Genomic DNA, 27,726 nt, shown 5'->3' with positions numbered 1-27,726 from the left:
CAAGGTGAGTTTATTGTCCAAATAGCATAACCTAATTGCATCCAAAACCATTTTCAAATCCATCTTTAAGCTAGTCAGAAAAACAGGTTATTATTTTTAAAAATCACTTAACACTGAACAGATAGGACCTCTGAAAAGGCAGCTTGACTATACCATGTCACCATCATGGCCAATACAACACTTTTCTCCCATACTTCCTAAAAACCTTCCGTGTATACTGATCACGCTACTTCAGCACTTGCTCGCATGTCGACCAAATAAACACCCACACCTCTTACAGAGTACATGGTGAGAGAATAAAACTGACGGGATATGGCATCACACTCATTTTAAAGCAAAAAAAAAAAATTATAATAATAATAAAAGAAAGTCCAAGACGAGAAACTGTAACTGAGAGAGAGAGAGAGAGAGAGAGAGAGAGAGATCTGAGGTACATGGTAATGAACATAATGGAAAAAATCCAATGGCCTGGTGATCTGCCGGGGACTTCAGAGCTGGCCAGCAGTAAGGAATACAACCAATTTAAAAAAGAAAACAAAAGAAACCACGAGAACTTTTTTTTTTTTTAAAGGATAGGCACCTGTCAAAATACACTGGCTACTGTAATGGCTACAGTCAGTAAGGCACTTTTTTCCCCAAAGTAGGCTGCAGGCAAAGGGATAAATGCGGCAGCTCCAGCATGCGTGTGTATGTTTGCCGATGGCTTCTGGAAACCTAAGCCAGGAATCGGGTCTGACAGCCCAGCCAAGTCTAAAAGCAGAGACACACGGATACAGAACGGTGGTCCTGGCTGAAGTGACGGTTCTGGGTCATTGAGAATCCAGAATCATGAAAAGCCAAGTGGGATGAGGAAGCCATACACGTCCTCTCGAATCTCCCGGCCCGATTTTGTACCAACGGGTGACAGGAACTGCCCCGTAGCTACAGAGTGTCTGCTGGCTGAAGGGGACTTTACCGTCTCAGCAGTAATTTCCCTTTTAAAGCTATTCTCAGGGTCGGACTGTCTCAAAGATAAACAAAGAGGAATCCTTTTGGCTTAGAAGCCAGCTGGCTTACTCAGATTTCCCCCCCATTCTTACTTCCCATTTCCACTCTACCAATATTCTCTTCTTGAGCTAGAAAATTATTTACATGAGATAAGGTGCGAGTCTATTTCTTCTCCCAGCCCTGACCCCTGTGGCCCGTGGAGGGAAAATGCCCCTGCCCTCTTCGAGAAAGTCATCCAATCCTGCTACCGTCCGCAGCCCCTTCGCAAGGGAAGCCCCCGATGCCCGCAGCCGAGGTGGCGTCCCCTCGGAGCCACGCGTGCCCAACTCGCATGCTGAAGGAGGCCGAACCGGGCCTCCGCCGCAGCACACGCCCCAGCAGGGACCCGGCTGGGGGACGCAGTGGGCTGCTCAGTGGGGTGGGGCAGTTCCAGAGGACAGCCTCCCCGGACAGAAGCCCCTTCTCTCAGCCTGGGGGGGGGGGGCGTTCTGCTGAGGCATCGGTGCCCTGCCCCCGCCTGCAGGCTTCTCGGCTGTCATGAACCCGCATGGAACTGAATTATGCTTAGCATATATTTTTGGCATACAAGGATTTTCCCCCGTAGGATTTGGCCAAAATTTGGCAGGTGAGGGGAACAACTTAGCTCCCACTGATGGAGAAAAACATAAACAAACAAACCACCAAAAAAAACCACCAAAAAAAAACCATACAGAGGAGGAAGTAAAGAAGAGAGAGCAAGACAACAAGGTAGAAAAAGACCAGAATAGGTTTGGAACCCTCTTAGCGGGAGGAAAGAGAAAAAAAATGCATGGGGAGAAGCGAACTCCTCTGGGACAAAAACTCCTACCGAGGAAACCAATCCAGGGAGCGGGTATAAGCCAGTTCAGCAAAGCCGGGATCCCTTCTTCTGTGTTAAGGAGAGAGCAGGCAGAAAAGCTAAACTACCTGGCGCGCTCCTCACCAGCAACCCTACACCTCCCATCACACTAGGCCCTGAGGATGGGAAGGAGACAAAGCCGGAAGGCCCCAGTGGCCCCCTGGGGGCTCCAGGGCTGGGAAGAAGAAAAAACCAGAAGGCCCCAGCGGCCCCCTGGGGGCTCCAGGGAAAGTGGAAAGTGAAGGACTCTGGGGGAGTCTGTTGGCCTGTTTCCTTATTTGTCAGGTTCTCTCATTTGCTGCTTCCCTTTGAGCTTAGCGGCTGGTCACTGTTCAAGGGATCTGTACCTGGCTTTCTCTTTAGGTTCCAAGACGCCCAAGAACTCTAGGGTCCATGCATTCCTCCATCCTGTGGAACCCCTCAGGGCCTAGAAGAGTGGCCTGTGCAAACTGTGCTCCCGATAAAACAGGCTGCTCAGCCTTCCTCTCCAGAACCTCAGGATACAGCACCCACTGGCCCACCAGGAATCCCTAGAATGTCAGGGTCATGTAACTCACCAAGTCCTGAACCCTTCTCACACACTTCAAGGGAGACTGACGCATCTGGGGCTGCATCTCTCTGCAGAGAAGCAGCCTCCCTACCTCCCTTCGACCACCAATCCAATACTCATCTGACCCATCTTTCCAACCATGCCAATTCAACGCACGATCTAAAACCTGAAAACCATTTAGTGCCACTTAGCAAGGACCTGGCTGCGCTTGCCTGCCGCAGGCTGGACAGGTGGGAGCAGTTGCCGTGGCAACCCTACCTGCTGCAGGTTCAGACCTAGGAAACCCTCCGAGATCATCCTGAACGGGGGCTGCCCGTATCCGGGAAGGGGCCAGAGAGAGGGGAAACGTTCCAGATGAAAGGACCCAAAGCAGATGAGAGCCCTGCTTTAGAAAGGTCTGCAAGATGAGACTCTCCAGATAGCCTGCTGGAATTCTCTAGTCTGTGTCCTGATCGCTGGTACCCACGTGGTACCTACTCCACTGCATCAACCTCTGTGCTGAGTGTCAGCCTTGCGGGGGAGGGGAAATCCCTTGGTTCAATTGCATTTTTTCCATCATGATGAGGATACCAGAGTCAGAATGGAAGCCTGATGACCTTCACCACGGAAGAGGTCCCTGGGCGTGAGACACCCTGGGGCCAAATCCTCCACCTGCCACCTGGGAGGGGCCGCACAGCCTCCTCCCCGCCTTCTGCCTTCCCTGACTAATGGGCTCCCAAGCAGAAACTGTCCGGTTGTGAGGTATTATGAGAACAAAAATGTGAACCATTTTCTTTTGTAGCTATTGATTTTGTCCAGTACACCTGAGGTAAAGAATACTCTGTCTTTGAAGGATGTGACCAGAGAGGAAAAAAAAAAAAAAAAAATCCATGAATACGCTACCAGAAGAAAACAAACTATGTATGGAAGGGCTTTTCCAGTACGAAGAACTCCTATCTCAACCATCTACTTCAGGACTTGGAAATTTAAGCGGGAAAATAATATATTATAAAATTGTTTATAAGATAGCAGCACACTCGGTGAAACATTACAGCTATAGGTACTGTTAACGTGGATAACAATGAATGATCTCAGCTTCTTAGCAGCGCAAAAAAAAAAATAATAAAAAACTGAACATAATAAAATGAAAAATAAGAGACCCTTAGATTTTTCTCCATCTTAAACCCTTATACTACGAAACAAGGCAGAATCTGTGTATAAAACAATTCTTCAGAGTAGCCCTGTTCTGATCTTTTTTTTTATTTTTACTTAAAAAGGCAAATATTTTAATAGCTTCATTACCTGTCAATTATAATTGTGCAAAAAAAAAAAAAGTTGGTGCTTCAACCTCTCTGCTAACTGAATGCCTCTAAGACGTGGAGAGGAAAAAAAATTCAAGTACGCTGAATGCAACCTTGCAATGAAATCAACAAAAAAACGGAAACGGGAACGAAATGCCACACTGATGACCCGCTGTCTGTCTTTGCACCAGCAATAACGCTTTTTTCCATGTCCAAAGGAGGAGTATAGAGGTGGGAATTAAGATCCTTCTGTGCCACCAAAATGGTAACAGAGCTTTGTTTTTAGGAATGTTGTGATGGGGATTTCAGCGGAAGAGGGTGTGTCTTGAGTTCCGGTGGGGATGCCAGAGAGTGTCAGATACAGGACAGCAACCCAACTGGGGGCAGGAGGGGAGGGGGCACAGGAGGAGAAGGGAGGCATCTACTCTGCATGATTTGCATAAACCATCCCATCTATCCCTCGGGAACAATTTTTCAAAGTGCTTTTCGAATGGAATGGTTTATACCAAAACGCTCACCTGTGGACCAGACACGCCAATCAGCACCAAAGAATTCGTTTGTTTCCTAATGAGGGATGCCAAGGTCACATTACTCTCTTGAACACATCAGGAGAAAAGTTTCCATTCCAGATCCCACCCTCGGGCTCCATCTGCCTCCATCTCATAGGAGTTTTGGGGATGGCCCGTAGCTAGATTGCCCCTTTTCGATAAAAATTGGGTGGTGTCTGCAACGAACCATGTTTGGAAGAAGAAGCAAGATGTCGAAAAACGTGAAACCCCAGGATCCAATCACCTGTGTCCAACGGGCAAACATCACCTCTTTTAGGTAGCAGCTACTGTAGACAGCGAGAGCTGTCACGAGAGGCCCAGCAACGCTCCTGACTTAGTAACAAACAGGTGGTCGGGAGGAAGGGCGCTTCTCCATCCAAAACGGTTCGATCGCACTGAGATTATTTTGTAACTCCCTCCCCATCCTGTCCCTCCTTATTTCTAACTCCTTCTCGAGTTCATTGCTTTGCAATCTAATCCTGCCATAAGTGGCATCTGCAATTCCTCGAAAGTATCCTACCAGGGGTACATACATGCTAGTTCATAACAGGAAAAAAAAAAGTCTCTAATTTGTTCCCATAGTGCAGGCATACATTTTCGCTAGCTACTCTGCAGGTTTTCCTGTAAGCATTTTACTATGACTTTTAACATCATCAAACAATAATAACTGTTCGCATATATACGGGATTCCCTTCTGTTGTACTTCAAATAGGCACCAGATGCTGTTACTGATTCCGTGTTTATAGGACCTTTATCTCTCACTTCTAAAAGATCTTTCAATATGATCTAGGTGGGGGCAGGTTTTTTTTTTTTTTTTTAAGTTTCATCCTAAAACATTAAGAGAACAAAACACAACCAGAGAGAAGGAGAGAGCAGATTGGACGCTTCTCTCCCATTCGGCCTGCCCGACATCCTCACAGGTCAATATCCCGCACGTCTGTAGGGGTGCTGGCTTGGTCCAGCTCGTCCTCCGACTTGGATCCGTCGCCCTGGTCCTGACGGTACTGCTGCAGGCTGTTTAGCAGCACCACCTCAATCTGCTCCTGGCAGGCTTTGAGGCAATCCTAGAGGAAGAACGGTCCAGACCAGAGCTGTTAGCAAAGGCAACAGTACGCAGAGCAACTGACGAAGAGAACACACATGATTCAAGCCCCGCCTGAGTCTGCGCTCGCTTTCCAGCAGAAAGAAAGCTGAAATGTACAGGAGATGCATCCTTCCGGCGCCGGAACCTCACCACTCCAAGTGGGGTCCACGGGCCGGCAGCATCAGCACCATCCGGGAGCTTGTTAGAAATGCAGAACCTAGGACTTCCCTGGTGGTCCAGTGGTTAAGCATCCACCTTCCAATGCAGGGGACGCGGGTTTGAGCCCTGGTCGGGGAACTAAGATCCCACAGGCCGCGGGGCAGCTAAGCCCACGGTGCCGCAACTACTGAGCCCGTGCTCCGGAGCCCACACGCCAAAACCAGAGACAAGCCTGTGTGCTGCGATGAAAGATCCTGAGGGCCACGACTAAGACCCGATGCAGCCTAATTAATTAATTAAAGAAAGAAAAAAGAAATGCAGAACCTCATTCCTCTCCAGACCAGTCAGATCAGAATCTGCATTTTAGCAGAAGCCCAGGTGAAGTGTATGCACAGGACCTGGGCACCACTGGCCAAGATGAGCAGCTGTTTGTGGCCACACGGTGCCTGGTAATCCAAGGGCCAAGGAGATGCTTCCCGCTTGGGGACACCGGGAGGTGAGAAGGAAAAGGGGAAGGCCAGCCGTACAGACAGTGTGACCACACTAGACCACCCAAGGGATAGATAAGAGAATGGACTGAACTACACTGATCCTCACAGCGACTGCGGAACCGCTTAAAAACAAGCAATCTGTTTTTCCCTTATTTACCGTTCCCTTAACTCTCATAAACATACAACACAGAAATGTTTTCAAAATTCTGGACGCTTGAGCCGTCTAATTTGGGAATAGGCAAAAAAATCCCTGCAGCATTGCTTTGATATTAGTCTATATTTGGTAGGGAAGATGCACCATGTGTTGATCTCAGGCAGATGTTTCTGTTAGCTGGGTGGCGTGGGACACAGCGGCAATTCGTGGGTGTCACTAGGGAGGGATGGTGGTTGGTAGTAGCAAGTGGGAGGTGAGCTGAAGAAATTGCTCTTAGGAGCTATTTCCCAACATCTCTCCTTGGCAAGCCTGCTTTCCTGTGCCCTCGTGAGCAGCACAGACACATGGAATAGGTTAAATCCACTCTGCCTGGGTCTTTCCACAGTTTAATGTACGTTTCCCTTGTGCTTGTTTCACCGTGCAACTACCCAGCGGTTACTGTCTGCCGAGCACCAAAGCGTTATCTCTATTTTCCCAAGATCTAAAAATAAAGTTGGGGTTCTCAGGAACACCGTTTCCATTCCTTTCTCATCTCTCATCCATTTCAGCTTTGTATGAAATTCAAGATCGGGAGCAATGGCAGACCGAGCACTAAGGGCAGAGATGAAATTTCACCTGCAATGAACTAAGAGTGACTAGAAGGCAGGGGTATTTGCTGTCGCCCCACCAGACTTGCAGGCAGCCGCTAAGTTATCTTCCTTCTCTGACCTCAGTTTCCCCACTTGTAAAATAAGGCTCAGGAAACGCTCACAGACAGAGGACCAACTGCGATCATTTGGACAAAGTGCTAAGTTCAACACACGACAATCATTTATTACGAACAGAAAGAAGTCCATCCTGGACTGTGAAAGAATCCCTGAGATTTCTTTGAAACGAGGTACGAACGAGCATTTGCTCAGGACAGGTGAGGCGGGCAGTGCAGCGGGCACAGTGGATGGAGCGTCCGGCAGGGCAGACGTACCCCGGCCCAGAGCTCTCTGTCCCCAATGAGAAAGAGCCAGGGACTGGCCACTGAGGACCCAACAACGTTTCTCAGACTGGCCTGTGGCCTCGCCTGGTCATGTCCTCTAACCTGCCTGACCCCCTAACTGGTGAATTAGAAGCTGACGGGCCTCGCCCACTGCCTGCTCTGCCCGTCCAGCACTCCTCCTCCAAGGCCCGTCCTGCAGTGGCCGTGCTTCTGGTCACTCACCACTCACGAAGGTGCTCGGTGGTGAAGGCTAAAGGCAGGATGCTTCTAAGGGCACCTGCATTTCAGCGGAAGGCACTAGAGGACCCGAAAGCCTTATGATCTCAAACAATTAATCTTAAACAACAAGGTTAACAACGTAAAAACTGGTGAGAGTCAAAACTCCTCTGGCTTGTCCCTGAGGAAGCTCCTGGCCAATCCTGTCCGACTTTCCTTCCCCAAGGCTCTATTTCTGGGTCAGCACATCTGCCATCCCAATAATACGACAAACTCAGGATGCCGTGACCATCACTGCCTTAGCCACACCAGCAGCCAGAATGGATGGTCCTCCAAACAGGGAGACCAGGCTCTGGAGAGCTGAAGAATTTGATTCGGGGCCACGGGCAGTCTCCCTTTGGGTCACCCATGTTCCTACTGTTTCCGGTATTTAGATTTCCCTCCCAGCAGCCTTAGACCCTAAAGGAACAGTTCTGAGAAAGGCCTACAGGGAGGGCTGGCACACTGGGCAGTGACTTCTACGGGACTTCAAGAGAACACAGGCGTCGAATGTCATATTTATGTAACTTCCAGCCAAAAACAGCTTTCCCGAATAAAATGAAGAAAGAGTTCACGTTAAACACAAACTCTCCTTTCTTGATTTTTCCAGTCCCACTTGAATTTCAATCTAAATCATTCCTGACTATGGCCAGCTCTTCCTCTTTGATATCTCTTACTCCAAGGGAAAAGGGACGACTATAGCAGTTCCCCCAGAAACGAGGGACCCTGAAGCCCATAGGCTCAGCTGTGACAGCAGGACGCTAAAGCTCTCGGTGGACCAATGGTGGCCCTCATTGCTGGAAAGCGCTCTGGGGTCTCCGTCTAACCCTCCCCTGGTTCCACTGCTTCATGACTTGACTGTCCTAATCTGAGTTTCAACTGCGGGGACCTCTCGCTCTCGGCTAGATGAAAACCTACTTAAGGGCAAGAGCTTGTCTTGCATAAAGGATGTTGCACGTTCTACTCGGACAGTGGCAGGAAGGAAATCGGCATCCCTCTTCCTGGAAACAGAGCTCACTCCCTGCATTTTAAACCTTCCTTTAGGATTGCAGGAGTCCTTCTTGGGCGTCCCAAGAGCGTGTGGATTTCCTGTGAGCTGGTGGAAAGTGAGGTCCGAGGGAGGGCGGGCTGGTGCCCCTACCTCAGCAGACACGCCCCTCCACCCAGTCCACCCGGCCCCAGTCTTGCCGGAGGGGCTCCCAGTCTCCCGAGCGGGTAGGAGAGCGCCGGGGGGACTGGGGTGGGAGGGGTGATCTGGACGAAGGGAGGAGGCCAAGCCCAGAGAAGGAAACAGAAGGGGGGACAAGTTGCAGAGCCTGAAGGGAACCCAAAGCGAAGCTGGAGAGAGTGATGGCCATGTGTCCACGGGCGGAGTTCTAAGGCGACACACACAGATCCTTACAGGATCTGAGAACTGGGGGCTCTGGGGGGCTTTTGGAGATCCAACAGCCAGCTGCGCCCACTTCACAGCTAGGGAGCCGACCCGAAGCTGGCTCCTCCCCCAATCACACCTAGTTAATAACGATCCCTGGCCTTCAAAGGGCGAGACTCCAATTCCAGAACTGTCTTCCCTGTGCACCTCTCCACCTCTTCCGGGCTCTAAGGAAAGACAGAGCAGAGAATCTCCGAGAAAGGGAGACACAGCCCAAGTGGCCTGGAAAACCCCCGACAGCGCCTCCGATGAAAAGATGCTGCGCGCACGGCAAGCGCCGGGGCTCCGGGCCCTCTGCTTCTCCGCAGCCTCCAGAAGCACCAGCCATTGTGCCGAGATGCCCCAAATTAAGCTGCTTAGAGGGAGAGCCATAATGCTCGTCTGTCAGCCTGGACAGGTGGCACTCCAGTGCTGGGGGTCGGGCAGGCCTCCAGCCCGAGGATGCTCGGCCCCTCCCCCCCCCACCCCCGGCCCGCAGCCCTGACAGCGGCATTTGTGATGCCCGGCTCCTTCCCCGGCCCGACTTCCTCCGCGTGCTGGCTCCAGCCCCGCGCCCCGCACCCTCCTCGGCCCTCTGAATGGGCTGCGGAACTGCTACCATCAGCCTCCAGTGTCACTGCATCACGGCATTGTCACCACACACGCACTGCACTCAACAGGGCCACAAAGGGCTGAATGAGCCCCAGACCCGCGGCCAACTCAGGCACAGACAACTTAGGAAACTATCTCATTCTTCCTTTCTTCACAGCCTGTTGGGCTTATTTCCTTGAATACCAAATGAGGCCCGCGGCAAAACTCGAGCTCAAGCAGGGGCGGGAAGCATCGGCCTCCGTTTCTGTTTCCTCTGCCGTCCCGCCCCCGGCTTCCCGTCCAGCGACTCTCCTGCGGGCTTCTGACCACAGGCCCTGTTCGGGGCACAAAGGACAGTCTCGAGGACGCGGGGGCCTTCAGGAGAAGGTGTGCTGTGAGGGCTCCGGGGACCAAGGCAAGGGTGGGGACCCTGGGGTTCTGACATGCAGTCACTATCGAGTCTTCCCTGGCGCTGCGGATGACCCTAGGGGAGGGATGGCCTGGAATCTTCCTGGGCAATAGTTAAGAATTCAAGGGACTTCCCTGGCGGTCCAGTGGTTAAGACTTAGCCTTCCAATGCAGGGGATGTGGGTTCGATCCCTCGTCAGGGAGGTAAGATCCCACAGGCCTCCTGGCCCCAAAACCAAGACATAAAACAGAAGCAATATTGTAACAAATTCAATAAAGGCTTTAAAAAAAAAAGAAAAAAGAAGGCAACAGAGAGTTTTGGTGTAATCTAGGTAGAAAAAGGTACATGTAATGACAGGACGACTCCCATCTATACCTGTCCTGTTGAATACCTTCCAGTAACTTCCCATCTTCATGGCCCGTGAGCCCCAGTTCTACTTGTTCATTAGTGACTTAGGAAAATGGTGTCACGTGAAAACAAAGTGACTTGCTCTAAGATAAAGTCAGGTAAAACTCAGGGGACCCTGACATATTGTTAATGTTAAGACCTATCTAGCTTTTCCAAAAGACCTGGGGAGACCAAAGCACTAGAAACACACTTGAAACCCACCTGCCCAGCCTTTGTCCCCCTTCCTTCCTCCCCCGCCCTCCCTCCATCATTCCCCAATGACTCTGCCAGGGGATCTGGAGAAAAGGCTGAGTCAAAGTTGGGCCTCGTTCAAAAGAGTCTATATACAAGTGAACAGGGAGATAAAGGCTGGCACCAAGCTCCAGCAGGATGCCGAGGGGACGGAAGAGGAACCCCGATTCTGCCAGGGAAGTGGCCCAGTCGGTCCCCCCCTTCGCAAGCGGACCCTTGGCAACGGAAGCCCCGGTAGACGTTCCCCCAAGGCCAGAATGGCCTCTCTGGCTGGTGTCTGTTTTTAGCAACACTTAGGAGTAGAAGGAAAGAGTACTTAAAATACACCACCCTCTGAGACTTATTCCCTGTAAAGCTGTCAGGCTTCTCACTCAGCTTTCTCTTTGGAATGAAGCGTTCCGGTTTATTTTGACAACCAGAGCGAACAACAGAGAGCAGCTTTCTCAGGGCCGCGTGGGTCCCTCCTATCAAAGCTCCCTGCCGCCGGCCAGAGAGCCAGAGAGCCCGAGAGATGGCTCTGGCTGTTTCAGGGAGAAAGAGGGGATCCTCTTTCTACAGTCATATCTCTGACAATCGACGGAAAAAGGACACCGTCAGCTGGTCCAGGTCTCTAGGTGCAAGGGGCAAGGGGCACGGGGCTAGCACACAACTGTAGGGACTCTGGGGTCAAAGGCCGGCACGTCCCGATTCTCATCTGCCCGTGCACCAGGGCCCATAGGGCAGAAGGTGGTCTGGGCACTGGGCTTCCCTGTGGGAGGGGGGCTCAACGCAAACCCCTGGGCACTTCAGTGTGGCCCAAGGACATTTTACGTCTATGTGGGTATCTGCAACTTTTTGTTGTAGCAATATATACACCACCCAGCACTGAGCGTCTTCATCAGTTTTAAGGGTACAGCGTCAGCTCTGAGTACATTCACTGTGTCGTGAGACCACCACCCTCTCCAGGACTTTTCTTCCCAAACGGAAACTCCATCCCCATTACACAATCACTCCCCCACCCGCTGGGCCCTGGGAACCTCTATTCCACTTTCTGTCTCTATGGATTTGACGACGTCTAGGGGCCTCGGGACCTCATGTAAGCGGCATCCCACGATATTTGTCTGTGTCTGGCTTATTTCACTGAACACGTCCAAGGCTCATTCACAGTGTAGCATGTATCGGAATCTCACTTCTTTTTAAGGTTGAATAATGTCCCATGGCATGCGCATACCACAGTTTCTTTCTCCATCCCAAGGCCATTTTCAACCACCAAGTGATGGCTTCTACTCTGCATTTTACGTTAGGCCCGGAGAGCTCCTTCCCGACGGCTGATTTCCTACTGCACGTCTAGTTCCAAACACCCGCTTAGCATCCACTCATTTGATCTTCATTTGCTGGGGTTTTACGTGCTTTACCGTGGATTCGCCATACAATCGCTACGTTCCTTGGTGACAGGAACCTCATCTTTTATTTTCCGTGTGCCGCCCACCCCCCACCTTCTTCCACGCTGTCTGTGCCTCGCTTGTTCGTGGGCCTTGCTCACAAGGTGACAGCCTGCCCGAGAGCTCTCCGGAGAACACAGGCTGATGGGTGGGAGGACTTAGCGCCCGACGTCCGGCACACACAATAGCTGAGGCACCGAGGACGTCCCCAGGGAGAGTGGGATGCGGCTCTGGGGACCCGAGGTAAGCTGGGAACTTCCTGAGCTCTCCAACTGTTCTCTGAAACGGGTACATGCATGCTTGGTTTTTCACATTAAAATGTTTAACCCGGGGCCGACTGGTGAGAACAAGGCAGATGTGTGCACGTCCAAGAGCTGGCGACTTTTAGAAGGAACCTCTAAACCAGCTTTGCATCTAGTTGACCCAGTCTGACAGCGACCAGGATGGCCTGGCTACATAGTATCTGACAGGGGCAAGCAGCGTCTCCCATATGAAACGAGAGACTAGTTTGCGGACTTGAAAAGCAAGGCACAGCCCACGAGCTCCCCTGGCACCCCAGGAGCGACCTCTGTCCATCTGAAGCCTACAGTAACGGGTGACAGAGAGATGCGGGAGAGAGCTGGAGACCCCGTGGGACAATCGGCCCATCAGGGCACATCTAGAAATATCCGAAGGAGGTTACTATGCTGGCGGGGGGTGGGGTGGGGGGAATCAAACACTTGTCACTGACATTTTTGTCCCCGGGGGTCGAGGAGGGGCTGGTCTTCAGCGGGTTGGGAGTCCTTTTGGCAAGGCAGCCTCAACAGAAGATATTCAGAAAAGGAGGGAAGCATATCATTTCTATAAATGCTAAGTTCCGTCCAAGATTTGCCTCTAGAGGATTCGAAGAGCATTCTTCCCAGGAAGCTGCACTGGAGGGTCTTTTCCATCTACATTTTGGAAACCACGCTTCGGAAGCCTGTTTGCAGCCAGCGTTTGAAAAGCATCTCTAAGAACTGTTTCAGAGGAGAACCCCTCCCTGTGCCACGTCCTTGAGATGGTAATGAAGGCCGAGGCAAAATCTGGGGGGGGGGTCGGGGGGGAGGCCAGCCAACTGCAGTCTTAGGCGTGCTGACATCTACCCTTTTGCCCAGCATCCCTGGTGGGGGCACTGGCCCCAGGCCTGTAAACCACATTATCCCTTATAAGTCAATATATGCCCACAGCAGGGCATTCAGAATCCCCCTGACCATCTAGAGGGGGTCATCACAAAGTTCCCCTGCATTCTTGAGTCTCTCCATGGTGACTTGAGAGGGGCCTCAGAGCTGACACCCCTCTCTCGAGTGGCTTTAAACCAAAGGCCTTTTTCAAACAAAAAGATCCCAGGAGCTGCGGCGAGGGAGGAATGCAGGGTTCCCAGGCTGGGCGTCAGAGCCCCCAGGTTCTGGTCCCAGGCCGGTGACCCCGGCTTCTCCCCCTCTCTGACCTCGCAGAATCAACCTTCTCAGGACCACGATTTCCAGCTAGCTGAATCAGAGCCTCCCTGGCCCCTGGGCTGTCCCCCAAACCTCTCTTCTTCTAAGGAGCTCCAAATGCTGGCAACCAGAGTTCCAGCCTCTGCACTGTCCACAGGGCACCCAGAATGGAAAAATCTATAGCTAATAATAGTTCCTTGCATTTGTACGGCACTTAACTCTTTTTAAAGCGCTTTTTAATCCGTCATCACGTTGAACTAAAGGGAAGTGAGAGGCAGGCGGGGTGGAGAGGTCTGTGGAGGTGGACGCCTCCTGACGGCGGGGGGCCCCTCCGTCTCCCAAGCCCTGAGGTGCAGGAGGGGCTCGCTCGGGCCCTGCCTGCCAGCCTCAGCGCCCGTGAGCAGGCGAGAAGGCTCCACGCCGGAGGAGAGGCCGCGGATTGTACATAAATGGAAACAGGCAACAGGCGACAAGTCAGACCCATGGGGAAGCCCGGGCCACACAGGAAACTGGTCAGCAGCCCTCCCTCCCCCCTCGTCTCTGCTTGCGAAGCTCTTTTCTCTGTTTGATGGCATGTGGGGCCTCACCTGCTGAATTCTGTATGACCGCGGGTGCCGATCTCAGAAAACAGAAACCAACAGACAAAGAACCTCGGCCACCTCCTCACTGAACCAACTGTCTCTCTCCCCGAGCTGAGGAAAGAGAGGTCTGGTCACAGCCAAGGGGATGGACGGGGGCCACCTACCACGTCGGTGTTGGTGATCTTGGCCAGAAGGTCCACCAGGGCGTCGCCCGTGAGCGAGCTCACATCCTCGTCCTGCTGGAGCCCGCAGATGGCGGCTCCCACGCTTCCAGTTGCGATCATCGAAGGCGGGTACATGGCGAACTTGAAGTCTGCGAGGACGAGAGGCGGAAGGTCAGGACCCCCGCGGACGCACCCTCTCCTAAGTCTTTCCTTCACGAGATGCCCTTCATTTATTTGCCCGTGACCGTGGCGGTTCCAGATTTAAAAGGAGGAGACCGAGTAGAACAGGGAGGTCTGAGACCAGTACAGACAAGATAACCCACGTGCCACACAAGCGACACGAGCCAAGGGCTCCACACGTTCGAAGGAGGGGGAAGTACGAGCAGGTGAATCTTAGGAAGGACGACAGCCCTGACGTGACTCTGCCATGCTCTCTGGACAGGCATCAAGGACTGAGACGGCTCAGAACAAAAGAGATGATTTGATTGAAAAAAAAAAGAAAAGGACGGGACTTCCCCGGTGGTCCAGTGGTTAAGACTCCATGCTTCCACTGCAGGGGGCCCGGGTTCAGTCCCTGGTTGGGGAACTAAGATCCCATGGGCCATGCAAGAAAAGTGGGAGAAGCAGCCATGGGGGGCGGGTGCTGGGGGCAAGTTTCACACAATTCCCCACTTCTACCCAGCGTCAAGGGCCCTCAGAACGTTAGAAGAGAGGACAGGAAGCCAAGCACACTCCCACTATTAGCCGTCCTAATCAGAGGAAGGACTTGCTTTAGATTTTATGGCTTTGAGGGCTGACGATCCCATTTTCTTGCTGAGGAAAAAAAAGAGTGGTTTGCTAGAGACAAGTGGAAAAACGATGATACATTGGATGGGCTCGAACCCCCTCATTTTCCATTTCTCCAAGAGCAACTACAGAGGATGCTTTTATGTACCAGCCTGGGAGCCCAAACACCAGTTTCTTCTGGGGCGGGGGGGTGTCCCCCAGAAGGGCCGGCAACCAAATCGGCCACCGCTGTCCATGGCAGGGAGGTAAGGATACACACCCCTTAGCCCTGCTCCTGCTGCTAAGGGCTCCCACCTGCCGACACGGCCAGGACCTGACTCGTTACAGCCTGTGTGATACAGCCGTCAGCCACGGAAGCTGTGTACAATCAGTACCTTAACGTCGTGGATGAGAAACCAAGCTGCCTGAGTCTCCACTGCCCTCCCCCTGTCCTGTGCTGATAGGTGAAAGAGGCGAGAGCTTTGTCCCTGATCCTGACCGCAGCCCCGGAGTGGAGAGCATCTTCCACAAAGGGTTCTCTCTAGTTTTGCCATCATCGCAGTGAATTCACTGCATGTAGAAGTGGAAAGTTGGAGGGAGGGGGATCGCTGTAGAGGGAAGACGTGGGTCACACTTCCATTCCCAGCATAAGCACCGCGTTTAACCTACAGAAACAGTTCAACCTACTATCTCCCCCTCTTGCTATTCTATCAACATAGTCCAAGGACGCACTTCTATCAGTGACCCCACTGTCCACATCAGGTCAGTGGCGTCCTCAGAAACTGCTCTGGGTTGCTCAACCAGGCACACACCCTTCCCCTCCTGGCCGAATCCCATGAACACAGCAGGCCTGGCCGTCTGTCTGTCTTTCTCCGTGGTCTTCTGTTCTTAGCCCACGCACCATCTCCACCTCTCGAGGGATGTATATATATTACGCCACTCCACCCAAAGCCTGCTGTGCTCTAACTCGTCCAGAGCCTCTTCTCTGTCCCCGGACAGTGACGAAGCCAGCCTCCCTGCCTCCCGCTCTGCTGTAGGTCTCTTCGCATGGGGTCACACAGGAGTGTTTCTCTGCCCAGTAACCTCGTTAGCTCCCCCCGGGGACATTCACAATGCAGAGGCAGCAGCCAGCCCGTGGCCCTGGGCCCACACAGGCCCCAGGTGGGAGCAGCTGGCAGGGAAGGGCAGGGCAGGAGGGGATCCCCGGCCCCCCTGCCCCAGGCCTCAGCCCAGGGAGCATAGCCCACACACGCCTATCTTTGCATCCCGCTGCCTGCAAACCCAACTCCCACTTCCAGCAAATGAATTAATCCTGGCAGTCAGGGCGTGTGGATGGATGGTCCTGGGGTTGCCGAGAGGATCGTACCTCCCTTCTCGTTTTGTGGGAAAATGCTGAGGGGCACTGTCCCCTGCCCCGCCCCCCAGAACTGGGGAGCAAGGGCTGCATGAACACGGCAGCCTCTGGGCAGCACCGGCAGGGCCAGGGAAGCTAGGCTGGCGCCTCTAGGGCCCCGACAACTGCCCGGCTCTCCCACAAAGCCAGGTCCAGCCCGTGGGACCCTGGGCGAGTCACTTCCTCCCTCCCAGCCCCTTGGAGTCCCAGTTGTCTATGAGGAGGGTAGAGCTAGAGCAGCGAACTAACTAGTTTTTCTAACCTCCACCTGCAACTCAGTACAGGGTCATGAAATTCGTTTGTAGGTGGTGACCAGCATTTTTTGTTGTTGTTGAGTTGAACAAAATGTTAGAATAGAAAGTATCATGAAGTAATGCAAGTAGTGAGAGTCAATACTGTCTTAAGAAACATTTGTATCGATTTGACGTATACTGACAGTTATCCTGAATTGCTTTCAAAATGTATTTCTTCCTTTATGGTTTAGGTCCAAAAAGTTGGAAGAAGGTAGGCTGGCTAATCTTCTCGGGGCCTTCCGGCTCTAATTGGCTTTTTACTTAAGGCTCTGGAGTAAAAACGACTCTCAAGGAAAAGAATAAGGAAGAGACACTAGAACACAGCACGGCTTCCCCCAGGCAGCAAAGTCACAAGACATCTCTCTCCATCGAGCGGTTCTGCATGGCCTCAGGGGCTGCCCCAAGACCACACCCAGGGACACCCCCTCTCTGCTGGTAGGGGAAATGGCAGAGAGAAAAACACCTGAATAAAACATCTGAAGGGTCGTGTCCTTGTACTAGCTCTTGTTAACTAACCTCCACACTCACCCGTGGAAAGTTCCATCCAACCCATTCAGCCATTTCTGGAAACCTTCAACTTTTGGCTACAGAACTGGATGGATAGATTCACGATATTTACTTGAGGGAGGGGGCAAAAATAAAATCAGGCTTCGTGAGCACGTGCTATGATCAAGATTGCAACTGTCCATAACTACGTAAATAGAAATGCATCAACATGCATGCGCGTGGGGATGTCAGGAGAACACGAAGATGTATGTAAACGTCCCCACCGTCCAGAGGGGGAAACGCTATTTGCAAAAACAAAGTACAAAGTAACGATCTCTCCCAAATCTCTGAATCTCTTGGTCAAAAACTGCCGACAAGCTCTATGCTGGTGCTGAAGGTGTGCTCAGGGCTGAGGGTCTATCTCCATCCTCAGCCGCCCACCTGGAAAGCTGCAGTGTGTGTGACTTCCTAAGAACCCGCCCCCCAGAGTGAGAGGCAATTAGCTGAGCAGGGACCCGTTCTGATCGAGTTACGACGTGTTCCTCCCTGTTCCAGGCAGCACCGTGATGATTCCCCCAAGACACGGGACATGTGATCTAAATGGCTAGGTGACCTCTAAAGAAATGTCTCCAAGAAAGGATAGGAGCATTCGAGACACACGCTTAGGAGGATTCCCCAAAAGCAGGTGGGAAGGGTTTGGGCCAAGCAGCTCCAAGCACTGGAAGGTGGAGGCCACGGAGGCTGGTGACCTTACCACCTACCAGCTGCGTGAAGGTGGGCAAGTCACCTGACCTCTCTGAGCCTCCGTTTTTCCACCTACACATGAGGATAATAATTATACTCTCATAGGGTACTTCTGAGGATGCCACTAAGAGAACAGGGCCTGGCTCTCGGTAAACAACCCATGACACCCACCAGCAGCATCGCTGTCATCACCCCACTATCCCTACCCCAGGGGCCCGCTGTGGGATCGGGGTGGGCAATGCTGACCGTCGGCGATCCTGTTCAGCATCTGCAGGGATGCGGCGAAACAGCAGGCCCTGCACAGCAAGGCCGGGGAGGACGAGGGCTCTGCTCTGGCCGCCCTGAGGCTCTTTCACTCTGTCTCTCTCTCTCTCTCTTTCTCTCTCTCTCTCTCTCTTCTCTCTCTCGCAGAACCGGCCTCATCGCGTCCCCACTGCCTCCTGCTGCTTTGTCAGCAGTGGGGGAAGCTGAGGCCTCACAGGGGGATGGAAAGAGGGCACAAGCACACAAGGAACGAGAGAGAAGTCGGACTATTCATTCAGCTGGGGTCACCCAGAACCAAGGAACGGGTCCCATAGCTCAGCAGCCCTGATCTGACCTCCACCTTCTCCACCGACCAGCCCAGGCAGTGTTCCTACTGTTTGCTTACTTGGCAAGGAATTAGCAAAGAACAAGGTGAAATTCACCTGCTTCAAGACACTCCCTTTTACCGGTGAATCGATGAAATCTTGAGAGGTTAAGTGACTTGTCTAATGTCTGATGCCGGGCCTGGGCTTAAGGTGGAGAGAGGCATCTGGACGTTGCACTCTGAGACTCACCAGCAGGTAGAGAGCTCTTCAGAGGCACCGCCCACGCCCCACTGGGAATCCACGGCCATCTTTCCCGTCAGAGGCGGGAGAAAAGGCCAAAGGAAGGAACCCTGGCTCAGGAGTCCAGGAGATGGGAACGCCTCCCGTCTGTGGCCCCAGCGCCCTGTGGGATCCTGCAGAGACGACGCTTCACCACCCAAGGACCTCCTGGGGCCCCACTGGGCTCCTTAATCTGGACAAGGGCAGGAGAGCTGCTCCACAGCTCATCAACTTAGTTAAGATTTCACTGAAGGAAGCGTTCTGAGCTAAGCGGGTTTGAAACCACAGATTACACGGCCCTGGGGGTGGCTTTATCCCCATTGTTTTGACTATGGTGGCCGAGGCCTTGACCAGCAAGTGTGACCACTGTGCTTCTGTTCACCACTAGGGGGCGAGAGGCGCTCGCTCCGAGGGGAAGAGAACCAGGGATGCCCTTCTCTCCCTCTCCTCCAACCTGCCTCAGGTGGGCCTTTAAAAGGCCAGAGCCGGTGGGGGGCTGGACGAGGACCCTCAGCCTGCTCCCCACGCACCTTACGGCCTGGTGGGAAGTGAGATGGGCCCCGTCAAGCTGCCCGTATGGAAGAACTGAGACTCCCGGTTCAACAGTCCACTTCCCTGAGGCCCCGTGGCCGCTCCTCGGTGGAGGGAACTCAGAGGGTCGCAGATGGAAAGGGCTTTCCATCCTTCCTTCCACCTTCCAACCACCCAGGCAGACCTCCCTTTCTGGATCAGGGGCCAAGTCGTGGACCCCCTCTGGGCCACCACTGTCCGGCTGTAAACCAGGGATGAAGCGTCGCGAGACACGTCCAGGTACAGCCAGGAGGACGGGGAAGCTCTGGGGTATCACCATCCCTGGGGCCCAGGCCCGCTGGGCAGGGAGCCTGGATAGCTGAGGGCAGCACCTCAGGGTGGGGGGCTCCCAGGCACAGAGGGAGATGCGGGGTGCCGTGGGAAGGGAGGCTAAACACCCCCTCCCTCACCCCCGCCCGCGCCAAGTTCAAACTCAATGCCACTGGCTCTTCTAAACTAACTGGAATCATCTGTTCAGCATGATGTCATGCATCAGGAATCTCCCCCACGCCGGCGCGATCCTGAGTCATCCCAATGGTCTCTTTCCTCGTTGGCAGACTTGGGGGCTCTGCCATCAGAGTGGCACCAGGGGGATGCTGAGAACAGTGTGCTGCCCAGCGTCCAAAGCTCTACGGAAGGCAGATATGAAGGGCTCCCCTCACCCCATGGCCTCCACCGACCAGCGCCAGCCGAAGCCTCCACCCCAGAGGCTGTTCAGGGCTGGGAAGGGAAGAGGACACCTCTCTCCGTCTCACCACCATGTGAAGCCTCAAGCCCCCGGAAGGAGGACTGGCAGCCCTGCCCTGCCCGCGTCTTCCCCTTTCACACACAGGCACTCTCCACGGACCGCGGGACCACCGCCAGCTCTTTCACAAGCAGCTTTCCCCCTCAACTCGCCACACAGCCCCAGGGTCGCGGCTGCCCCCGAAAGGCCGGGATCCCCGGGCGGAAGGGAGCAGGACCTGTGCTGCTGTAACTCGTGCCGGCTACCTGCCGGCCTGGCCCGGGCACGCGCCCATTGCTCACACAGCCTGGCCCCAGAACGAGGCATCTCATCCAGCCGGAAGGTGGTCCCCTCAAGAAAAGCAGCCCCTTGGCTTTCACTCCGTCAGGCCCACAGCCCTAAAACCCCAGGCAGCGGGATGCCACGTGACTCGGCCATGCAGACACACTCGAGGGCAGATCAGGGAAAGAAATGCCTCTCAGACGGGCTCATCCCCTCTAGACCCAGAAACGTGTGAAACCCTCCTTGAGCTCCGAGCGGTCCACGCGTGGCGCTCAGTACCCAGCTGGAGATGTTCCTATTCCCATCCTTCCCTGCCTCTGCCCCACGCTAGCCCCTCTCTCAAAGGGCAGTCTTCCCGACTTCCTCCGCCTCCCCTCAGACCTCTATCCCTTGCCCCTGAATCCCAGGCTCCCTCCTCGGGCCCCAAACGTGGCAGCTGCCCCAAGGACCTGGCCAAGGAGGCCAGGAGTGGCGGACGGGATCCCCAATTTTAGAGCGTGGGTGGGCCTTTAGGCAATCCGGGGATCTGCTTTTGGCCTGGGTCACTCCACCCACCCTCCCGACCCGAGTCAGAGATCAGCGAGGGGGAGTGGGCAGACGGACCCCAAAAGATACGTCCGTCAAGAGACAAGGTCAGAGCAGAGCACTGGCTATCGACAGCTGGGCGATGGGGGAGCGCAGGGTCAGGGGTCAGCTGTCCTAGAGAGAAAAGGGCTGGTTGACCCCTTCTCCACAGTGAATCATGACAATGGAGAGGAAGGGACAGCGGGGCCTGGGAGACAAAATGACAAGTCAATGAGGGGCTGACCTCTAGGGGCCAGGCCAGACAGCAGAAGGGGAGGAAGCAGAAGAAGGGCTACGGTGTGCAGGGCAGCAAGAATCGCGGGCAAAGAATGGTCCCCCAGGGCTGCAGGAAGGGCACAGGGCACGCACACTCCACGAGGCTGGGCCTGGATCTGGGAAGCTCAGGGACGGGAAGCCTGCTCTGGGATCCACAGTGGGGGGGCTGGACCCTGCATCTGAGCCCACAAAGGCTGAGCACAGCATCCTGCTAAACTCAAACGGGGGTAGCAGGGTTAGGGTTAGGAAAGTCATTGTATCCACTCAGTAAAAGTCAGAATCGGAGACATTTTCACATTTGGTACCAGGGCACATCGCCTACACCTTGCCTGGTTGACAAAGGACCTCCTTGTACATCATCTCTCTTCTGACGTGCGTTTTCCTAACCACCTGAAAAGGCCGTAGGAGCGTCATGTGTCAATAGGCATATTTTGCAGATGAAGAGGCTGAGGTTCAGAGAGGTCGCGGGCTGGTAAGTAGCAAAGCCCGACCTTTTGACTGTGAACAGGGCACGTAGGCTACATTGCAGATAACGTGCTCATCTTAACACGTAACAAGATACTGAAAGAAGTCAAGCCCCAGGCCCACCTTTGCAATTCCAGTACATGCTCCTGGCAACCGTGGACCCCGCCCTCTCCCCCGGGGCAGGGGGGAAAGGTCCACCCAAGCAAGTTCTTTCCCTAACACTTCTGATTGTGAAAATATGAACTCCTGACGCTCCACCCTGGCCAACGATGGGTCCGGAGTTTCTCCCATGGCCACTACCGTTAGGGGTGGGGGGAAAAAGATGGGGGGAGGGGGAAGACGGCGGAAACTGGCCAAAGTTCAGTGTGATGAGACGGTATCAAACCGCTGCCTTTAGTTTATCAGTTAATTGCAAAGCAAACGGGCCAACGAGGACACAGAGGACTATGTATCCATTGCGGGATCAATGGGGTGGGTGTAGCGCTCTTAACATGAAAAGGCGGTTGCAGCGGTAAAAAGGCTGCAGTCAAAACCCCAACACGTGGAGGGAGGGCAGCAGAGCCCAGGCGCAGGAAGCAGTCCTTGCTGAAAACCCCACATGTTCACCCGAACCCTGCAGAAGGAGCTGCCAGAAGGCAGTAAATGTCCTGCAGCCAAAAGAATTCCTCTGGCCTCCCTGACCACTTATCAGGGCAGGCGGTATTTATCTTGACAGCGTTCCTCGGACCTATATTTGCATCCCGCCCCCCTCCAAATTTCCTCTTGGGCTTATCTCCAAGCCATCCTTTTCCTCCAAAGATGAAAGATTGAAACACGACCAGAGGGCAGTATATATAATCTTCAAAGAGCACTTTAGACACCATAAAGAATATTTTAACAGGCGCTGTTTTTTTTCCCCCCTCACCACACCTGTCCTCATAAACCATTTATGAGCTTGGCAGAGAGAGAAAATATACCAGCTGAGATAAAGGAAGGAAGAAACAGCCCAGGAATGAAACCTTGGACTCTAGATTACTTGGGACCCCCTCCCCTCGACCCCCCAATCCCTGGAAGTTAGGGCTGCGGTCCTCCTCCCCTTGAATCCACCCCCCCCAAAGCCCTCCCCAGCACCAGGCCCCCACCGGGCTCCAGCAGCTCCTACCAGTGGCGCACAGAGCGATGAAGGTCTGAGCGTGCTTGCGGATCAGAGACAGCTTCTCGCTGGGCTGAGGCAGCTTGCGAAGGATGTGCTCGATGAAGTCGTGGGGGGTGACGGCCGCCAGGTTCCACTTCAACTTGCCCAGCACCACCAGCTCCCACTCCTGGGGACGGAGGGAGGAAGGGAAGAGTATAAAGCCCACAGGCTGACCTGGCATCCGGGACTGGGGGCTTGGCATCCAGACCAGTCTTCGTAACGATTCTCATTAGAGTGGAAGGCGGGGCCGTTTATCAGAGTGGCCCTAAAGCTTTGAAGTGGGTGACGGCTCTTCTCAGGCTTCAAAGGTCAGGCTCCACTGAAAATAATGAGCGCCCAGGTAGCTGTTGCCAAGATGGTACCTTCTTCTATTTCTCTGCCTCTCCAGCTCCCCGACCCGCACCCGACCCTGACTTCCATTCCAGGGGATGCTTCTGCCCGCCCACCCAGAAGGTTGAATCTACAGTAAGATACCAGCAAGGTCGTTGTAGCCCTTTCGTAGCAATTTATTGTATATCTATCACCAGATTAATGGTCTTTTTAATCATCGTGGAAAAATGATGTACACAGAATAAAGCTCAAAATTAGGTTTCTTGGCCCAAATCCTTGGCAACCAATTAGCTTGCTCGTAGTTGGTGCCAAAATGTACCATTTTTCTCTCTGCTGCTAAAACTTTCCCCATGACACGTAATGCAGAAATCTTGGGAAATGATACTCAGACACGGGGCACCCTTCCACTGAAATGTTTCACCGGCCTTTGTTACCATGACTGAAGGACCTCATGGTCACTGGCAACCCCCTTGTGCAGCTGGAGGTGATTCAGGGCAGGGTGAAGGTCCTTGTTCAAGGTCATAGAAGCCCGCAGCCCAAATGCTGGCACTGTGCAACCCTGTCTCTTGTGGGCCTCTCACCAGCAGCCCACCTAGTGAAAAACCTTGTTTCTCTCCCTTATTGGGATACATTGTGGGGAATTGTGCTCAAAGGGAAACAAGCCAAAGAGAAAGCCTTAAAACTACGTGCAGTCAGAGGGAAAAACAGGCCCATCGATCTATCGTCATCAGCAGAATGAGCGACCAGCTTACCAGTGTAGTCCGTTCCCCCATTCACCCCAAGGTACCGACTGTCTTCCGCCTGCCAAGCCGGCCACCAGAGCCCTATTCTGCCTGCGACCCACAGCACCGGCTGGCTGTGTGGTCTGGGCCAACTCCCTCCCCTTCCCTGGCCTCGGCTTTCTTGTTGGTAAAATAGGAGGACTCCTCCAGTTCTCAACTTCTGGGATAAAGAGACAGAGACTGGAAAAAGGCAGATTTGTCTGCAGCAGTACAAATTAGCTTGGCAAGCCCCTGGAAAAAAATTGGGGTGCTCTGAAACATACCCGAGTCCCCCATCATGTTGAAACAGTGAAGCAAAAGGAAGATTCGTTTTCCTCGTCTCCCGTGAGAAATATAACTGGATCCCAATTTTAACCATGCTCTCTTTACCTGCCTTCAAGTCTGCCTTGGTTTTTTTACGGGAGGTTGGCGGTGAAAACCCAGACAGACTACTAAACAGTCAGTGTCTTCCAAGATGGCTTGAAATTCCAGCTCTCCTTCTCACGGGGGAATGCGAGTATAAACCACTCGACTTGTACCATTATTAAAGGAAGCAGATCTCCTAGAAGAAAGCACCTTTCTGGGCCTCTCGGACCAAACCAGAAGCAGCTGAAATCTGGCAACTGTTCAAAGGTGAGGTCATTCATGCCCCTCTGCATTCTCGGAGATTCCTCCCCATCCTTGCACATGTCTGCCGCTAGGTGGCAGCACAGCCTCAGGGAGGAAGGCCTCTCACAAAGAGCTCAGTTCAGGCAGCCAGTCCCGGGCCCTGTGGACTTAGTGCAGGCCTGGCCAGCGGGGAGGGGGAGGGGGAGGGGGGTGGTAAGAGGGGGCCCCTTTTCCAAACAGTTGGGAGATAGGCTGTGCAGATCACTGAAGGTGGGCCTCTGGAGCCACCCAACCAATGCCACGCTGCTGCCACATGGCCGTCTTAAGTATGAAGCTACAGGGGCAAAGAGTCCTATCGGGTGGGAAAAAGGTTTGCGGGCAGAAAACCAGAGTCCAGACAGGACCCCGTGTCTATGTAGAGGTAACAGCCCCACCGGAGACAGGAATTCAGGCCTCCCAACCCTCTGACAAAGGGCCCAATTTGACTCTGCTCAAAAGCCAATGAGCTGGTATTTAAGTGAACAGCTACTATGTGTGGGTATCTTGAGACTCTAAGAGGTGCCTAAGACCTACCTTTGAACTCCCGGTTCTTAGGAGACACGCCACACGTGTATTTGAGAATCATGTGAGAGGTTGATTTCTGTCTCGGAATTCCGCGATTGAAAATTTGGAATTTAATTAAAATATTTTATCACTGTGCTTCATGCCTCCTCTGCATACGTAAGCCGCTGCAAATGAATCTCACCAACACAAACCTCCCTGAGTGAGGACGTTATTCATGGGTGGAGTCTCGGTACTTCGCACAGAGCCCCGCACACAGTAGGAACGCAAGGAGCGTCGTGTTAAAGAGTTCCCAGAAGTGTGAAAACGTCAGGGATGGGTAATTTGGGGTCCTAAGGATCTGTTCTGGGAGCAGCGGCATCAGAGTATATTATTAGGATAGGGAACAGCAGAAAGGCAGGGGGGAAGGAGGCAGTCATTACCAGCAGCTCCTGAGGCTTGACGGAGTTGTCCGTGTAAATGCACAACTTCTCAGCGGTCAGCGGGATGGTCTCTTTGAGCTTGGAAGCCAGGAACATGCACACGGCCCCCAGAAGCTGCAGATGGGTCTTCGGAGTTGGGACTCCGGCCAAGAAGCGGTCCAGGTAATTGATGGCCAGAGGAAAGACCTCTTCTTCGCACTTCTGCTCCTCACAGACCTATGACACGAGGGGACAGGGTCGGGGTGGGGGGAGACCATAATATCAGGAAAAGAGGAAAAAAGGGAAACCGCACAATCTAGGAAAACGACAAAAATATTGAATTTGTCGGGGGGGAGGGGGAGGGGAGTAAAATAAGCGATCAGAGTGAAGGCGAGGAAATTGGGGTCAATCTGAATGGCCATCCGCGCTGGGGTCCTCCCCGGGAGCCTAAAAACTCACCGGAGAGGTGGGTTAAGGACCCCGAGGCCGAGGGCGCAGCAGCTCCGGCCCCGCCGCCCCCGTGGGCCGCTCACCGCTCCGCTCGCTCGCACTCACTCACTCTCTTTTTTGGATTTCGTCATCTTTTCAAAAAATCAATAAAAATATTCCGGAGGCTCCGGGGGTCTCGTTCTTGGTCTCATTCGGACCCCCAGACCCTGCTCTATCATTCCCGACAATTGAAAAAATTGTCGGGGGGAGTCCCCGCGGCCCAGGCGCCGCATTTGGGGGGGTGGGTGGGGAGAGGTGGGGAAGCGGGGGGAGGGCGGAGGGAGCCAGCGCCGCGCAGCTTGGGCGGCCGGAGTCGGGGCAGGGGAGACGGGTTCAAAAAATAATTAAAAATCGAGGAAATACCCCAGACAAGACCTTTCGCCGTGAAAACCCCACAGAGGACCCAGGCTACCCGCAACGGAGGTTTGGGGTGCCGGGAAGGTCTGGACCGCGACCCCTGGGGCTTTGGATACCGAGGGGGAAACTTGCAGGGGTGAGCGCGGCGGCGGGAGTGTCCGGCCGCGGCCCACAAGGGCAGAGGCCGGGGACGGTGGCGAAGAGCTGGGGGACAGACGAGAACGGGGAGCCGCCGGAGAGAGGCGCGGGGGGCTCCGGCCTCTCCTTCGGGGGGGACCCGCTATCGCCCCTGCACACACCTCCTCCCCCCTCCCACCCCACCCAGCTCTCCGCACCCAGGAAACTGAAGGCCGAAACGTAAGTAACCTTCGTGAGGGAGGGGGGGATCGGGGGCGAAGGCGCCATCAGAAGTGGGGGGCCGGGATAGTGGGGTGAGAGGGGGAGCGGGCGACGCGTTCCAGCCTCTCCACCCCGAGTTTACAAAGCAACATGGCGAAACCACGGCAGGTCCGGAGCCGTGCAGACGTGGGCACACGGCTCGCTCCGCAAGGGTTCGGAGCGAGGGGAAAGAAGTGGTTCTTTTGGGTTCCCCGAAAACACACGTTTCTTCAGTGTGACTTCCGGGGCTCCTGAATTCCCCGTTTCTCTTCTCCCTCCGCCCTCCGCCCTCCCCCCTTAGTGCCAACGCGGAGTCGCGACCACAGGCGAGGGGGGGGGTACCCGAGGCTAGGACGAATTTGCCCTGGCCTTTGGTGGGGGGGCTGATTTTTTAACTTTGGGGTCCCGGCTTCCCGCTCCTACTCCCTTCTTCAAGGCACCTAAAGCAGCCTCGGCTTCGCAAAAGACAGGTCGGGGTGGGGAGGGGGGAGGAGGCAGCCACAGGCAGGCACCCGCGCGCGGGATGCTCCCCCACCCCCGCCCCGGGACAGCCTCGCTGCTCCCAGATTTGCCTCCTCCCTCCTCCCCCCTCCCCCCGTTAATCTTGCACCCCGCAAGGAACAGAAAGGAAGCCACGCGTCTCGCCGAGGGCACGGGGTAACCTCTCGCGCAGCAGCGGGGAGGCGGGCGCGGAGGCTGCCCTCTCGCAGGTTCAGGGTCCCCGCGTGGGGTCTGGGGTCCGGGCGGGGACGGACGGTGCGCCTGCCTGCAGACCTACCTCCAGCATCCAGGTGGCCACCATCCTGCGCATGTAGGGCTGGATGTCCTTCTGCACGCACTTGAAGTAGGAGCACTGGGGAAGGTAGCGCTCCTCGATGGTCAGCAAGTTCTGCAGCACGCGGTCGTCGTGGAGCAGGTTGGCGTCCGGCACGGCCCTGCGGACCGGGTCCACCTCTCCGCACAGCAGCTCCATGGCCAGCTGGGTGCCCACTCGCGCCCCTGCGATCTCCGGACTGGAAAATTGGGGGGTTTTTTGGAGGGGGGAGGGGAGAGGATTCCCCTTACCTCCTTCCTTTGGCTAAATAAGGGGTTTTCGGGGAAATAGCGAAGGGCAGAGAGGGAAGCTGGGGAAGAAGAGGGGAAAGGGATGGGCGGTGGGAGAGGAGCGCCCCGGGGGCTGCTGACTCTGCCTGCCCTCCCCTTCAAACTTGTCTGCTCTCCCCAGCTCGCT

The 27,726-nt window shown here is 54.2% G+C and overlaps 1 protein-coding gene across 1 annotated transcript; it reads right to left on the bottom strand.

Moving 5' to 3' along the window:
- CCND2 (cyclin D2) lies at positions 1–27,726 on the bottom strand. Its single transcript, XM_082665001.1, has 5 exons — positions 27,274–27,726; positions 25,293–25,508; positions 22,577–22,736; positions 14,026–14,174; positions 1–5,306 (listed from the first exon to the last, which is right to left on the bottom strand). The coding sequence occupies exons 1-5, from the start codon at positions 27,466–27,468 to the stop codon at positions 5,157–5,159; spliced, it is 870 nt and encodes a 289-aa protein (XP_082521127.1). The 5' UTR covers positions 27,469–27,726; the 3' UTR covers positions 1–5,156.

Source organism: Grampus griseus, assembly GCF_964374135.1.
Source record: "Grampus griseus genome assembly, chromosome: 11".
Taxonomy (NCBI): domain Eukaryota; kingdom Metazoa; phylum Chordata; class Mammalia; order Artiodactyla; family Delphinidae; genus Grampus; species Grampus griseus.
This window is presented reverse-complemented; position numbering and strand designations above follow the sequence as displayed.

Bases quoted from the DNA above. Each gene is read 5' to 3' on its own strand.
- CCND2 (XM_082665001.1), bottom strand. From the start codon at position 27,468: ATGGAGCTGCTGTGCGGAGAGGTGGACCCGGTCCGCAGGGCCGTGCCG. The intron at 25,509-27,273 runs GTAGGTCTGCAG...CTCGTGTCATAG, and splicing joins TGGCCACCTGGATGCTGGAG to GTCTGTGAGGAGCAGAAGTG. The intron at 5,307-14,025 runs GTAGGTGGCCCC...TTCTTCCTCTAG, and splicing joins AGATCACCAACACCGACGTG to GATTGCCTCAAAGCCTGCCA.